Below are 3,360 nucleotides of genomic sequence, written 5' to 3' on the forward strand. Positions count from 1 at the left end.
TAAAATTGATCCCATCCCTCCTAATCCTATTCAATCGTGCCTGGCGTGTTTGGTTGAACAGATTGGAAGGTAAAATCCCAGGATATGCCCGGCATGCCAAAGAGACTCGTTGAACTTGTCCCGGGATATAGCAATCCATGGGATTTAGCAAACCCATGGATCTTAAACCAATCTACTGACACCACCATCATTACCTTAAAATCCATCCCATCCCTCCTAATCCCATGGGATCCATTGGGCCAAACCGGCCCTAAGTGTACCATACGATGGGAAACAGTGAAAGTATTGAGTTCAACAGTTGAAATACTTATAAGGCCTCACTGATGTTTATTTGTCGTCGAACCTGTTAATAAGATCACACGAACATATATAAATGAAAAAAATAAATATCAGACTAATCTAAAACTTCCGTGTCACCCAAGAACTTTTCAAAGATAGAAGTTCAATTCGTACTGTTTATGGTGGGGTGGTCTAATTAAGCTTTGGATATGCTTAATTTTTTGTTTAAATTAAAGGCCTAAAATTATCTAATAAAATGCATGAGCGGAGCGTATAAAATAAATGCATGACGGTGGGCCCCACAGAATTTACTCAGTACGCAATCCGCTTCCATACGTGCACTATCTATGGAACTATGGTCGCACGCACTGCACCACACGTGGCATCCGGACCCTGATCTAGCATGCATGTGCCCGCTGTTAGTCGGAACAAGGACAAATATTGGTCTTTGTCTTTTACTAACCGTCCATCATCAATTCATCATCTCCTCCTCTTCTGCTGCTTCTTCTTTATCATCATCTCCTCTTCTTCTTCTTCATCATCATCTCCTCTTCTTCTTCTTCCCTCTCTCTCTCCATGGCTACACCCCAAGCTGTGAAGCTGCTCGAGCTTTGTCGGGTCTCTCCCCCACCCGGGTCTGTTCCCGAAACCACTCTGCCCCTCACCTTCTTCGATGTCTTCTGGTTACTAGCGCCTTCCGTCCAACGTCTCCTATTCTACGAGCTCTCCCAACCGAACACCACCACCGACTTCATAAACACTCTCCTTCCCAAACTCAAACACTCCCTCTCCCTCTCCCTCTCTCACTTCTTCCCTCTTGCCGGCAATCTCACCCAATCTCCCATAACCGGCGATCATGAGATCCACTACATCGACGGCGACTCCATCTCACTCACCATCGCTGAATCCGACGCCAACTTCCACAAACTCGTTTCCAACCATCATCGAAAACGAGGAACTGAATTCCATCCTCTCCTCCCTCAATTGCAACCACCTTCCTTACTAGCCTTGCAAGTCACCATCTTCCCAAATACCGGCATCTCCATCGGAATCTCCCTCCAACACGTGGTAGCCGATGGCCGCAGCCTAGCCCATTTCATGAAATGCTGGTCGTCCATCAACGGAATCGGAGATGAGTTTTTAATCGCACCAAGCCCATTTCACGAAAGAACCATATTGGAAGATCACGACGGTCTCAAAAGATCGATCTTGAACCAGATGGCGAAAGCTGTCCTCGATCATACCTCAGGAGCTTTTGAGGTTCTGACACTAAAGCCTCCCACCCCAACGGTCCGATCCACGTTCGTGCTGAGTCGAGCAAACATCGAGTTACTAAGATGCCGAGTCTTGAACCGAGTCGAGCAGAGTCGTAAACCGTTCCATTGCTCCACCTTCGTGCTAACGTGCGCATATGTGTGGACTTGCTTAATCAAGACACGAGGAGAAGCCATCACGGACGAAAATGACCACTTCGTTTTCGCAGTCGACTGCCAGTCTAGATTGGAACCTCCGTTACCGGCTACATATTTCGGGAACTGTATCGGTTTGTGTTTCGCTGAGGCGAAAAGGAGCGATTTGTACGGTGAAGATGGCATCGTGGCTGCGTCCGAGGCGATCGGAAGAGCAATCCAAGGGCTAGAGAACGGGGTCTTGAAAGGTGCAGAGAGTTGGATTTCAAGGTCCATTAGTTTGTTGGGCCAAAAAGCTCTGTCGGTAGCGGGGTCGCCGAAATCGGGTGTATGATAACGATTTCGGGTGGGGAAGGCCTAAGAAGACTGAGGTGACATCGATTGATACAACAGGAGCTATGTATTTTGGAGATAGCAGAGATGAAGAAGGTGGGATTGATGTTGGGCTGGCGCTTTCCGAACAAGAGATGGATTGTTTTGCTTCTATGTTCGAAGAGGGTGTGAAAGGTGTTGATGTCGTGGGCCTTACTAAGTAATGGGCCAGGCACTATTTTCTCCCCCTTGATGTTTTCCAGAGTATTTTATCTTGGGGTCATGTTGCAGTTATTTAGATCGATTATCTGATGGGCATCATCGTGGGTGAGTTCTGATCATTTCAAATGTTATATATATATATATATATACCTTCTCCTTCAACCTCATTTTGTGGGGTCGTTAATCGGATATTCCCATCTTGAAGATCAATTTATGTTATTACCAATCTATAGTCAGGCCGATCAGATGTATGGTTTGGATCATTGCAATATGGCCACAAATCCTCTTTGTTGCTTTTTCTGTTGTTGGTGTGGTAAATCGTAATCCTCGTTTCAAAGATTGCTAGTTCTGCAAAAGTACAGTAACATAAAGGGCGTTATGGCAGTTGCTTATTTAAAGATTTCCAATTATGCGGAAGTTTATAAACATACGGATCCATGTGCAGTTGTCGGATGCATGTTTGGAAATGGGAATGAAAGATTTAATGCAACTGAAACGGGGGATGGCGGTGGGTGTTGAGGGTCAAATATTGCATATTAGACCTCAATTATTATCTGATTTTATGGATATGATGACGTTTAACGTCCTATTTTAATCGTGTTTGTGTTGTAAAATAAACTTAAGAGCTTGAACTGAAAAGGAGTGCTAAAAGCATGGATTGATACTCAAGAATCATCAAGGCAAGTAACGGATCTTAGATGGCCAAGATCGAAGAATTCACAAGCCAAAATTGAGAAAATCAAGTGAAGAAAAGATGCCCAAAAATCATCCTGAATGTATGATCACAGGATTCTCACCATCCGTTTGGATCGAAACTTTATATATGGCTTGAAGACCTTAAATTAACCGTACAAGTTGAATTTTAGCCATTGGATTCTTGTGAAAGTGGCACAACGGATAGATTAGATACTAAATTACTGATTTGGGGCCAACTTGATATCTGGGTAGATCCCTTGATAAGTCTCCCTTGATGGACCCCGCGTCAAATAGAGTGTGCACACATGAAGGTGCACCTACAATACACCAAGCCAAGGTAAAACGGTCAAAGCCTGTTTGACTGCAAGAAACCAAGAAATTCTTCCTTCATTCCAACCTGCGTAATTTGAAACAGAGGACCTGCGGTCCTTCTCGGTGGGCC

At 44.6% G+C, this 3,360-nt stretch overlaps 1 protein-coding gene across 1 annotated transcript; it reads left to right on the plus strand.

Moving 5' to 3' along the window:
* The first annotated feature begins 855 nt into the window (after positions 1–855).
* LOC131238017 (phenolic glucoside malonyltransferase 1-like) lies at positions 856–2,224 on the plus strand. Its single transcript, XM_058236145.1, has 2 exons — positions 856–1,936; positions 2,082–2,224. Exons 1-2 carry the CDS (start codon positions 856–858, stop codon positions 2,222–2,224), a joined length of 1,224 nt encoding a protein of 407 aa, XP_058092128.1.
* The last annotated feature ends 1,136 nt before the right edge of the window (positions 2,225–3,360 follow it).

Source organism: Magnolia sinica, chromosome 2 (assembly GCF_029962835.1).
Source record: "Magnolia sinica isolate HGM2019 chromosome 2, MsV1, whole genome shotgun sequence".
NCBI lineage: Eukaryota > Viridiplantae > Streptophyta > Magnoliopsida > Magnoliales > Magnoliaceae > Magnolia > Magnolia sinica.

Excerpts from the sequence above, each read along its gene's own strand:
- LOC131238017 (XM_058236145.1), top strand. The coding sequence starts at position 856 with ATGGCTACACCCCAAGCTGTGAAGCTGCTCGAGCTTTGTCGGGTCTCT. Across the intron at positions 1,937-2,081 it reads AGAGAACGGGGTCTTGAAAG|GAGCTATGTATTTTGGAGAT; the intron begins GTGCAGAGAGTT and ends TTGATACAACAG.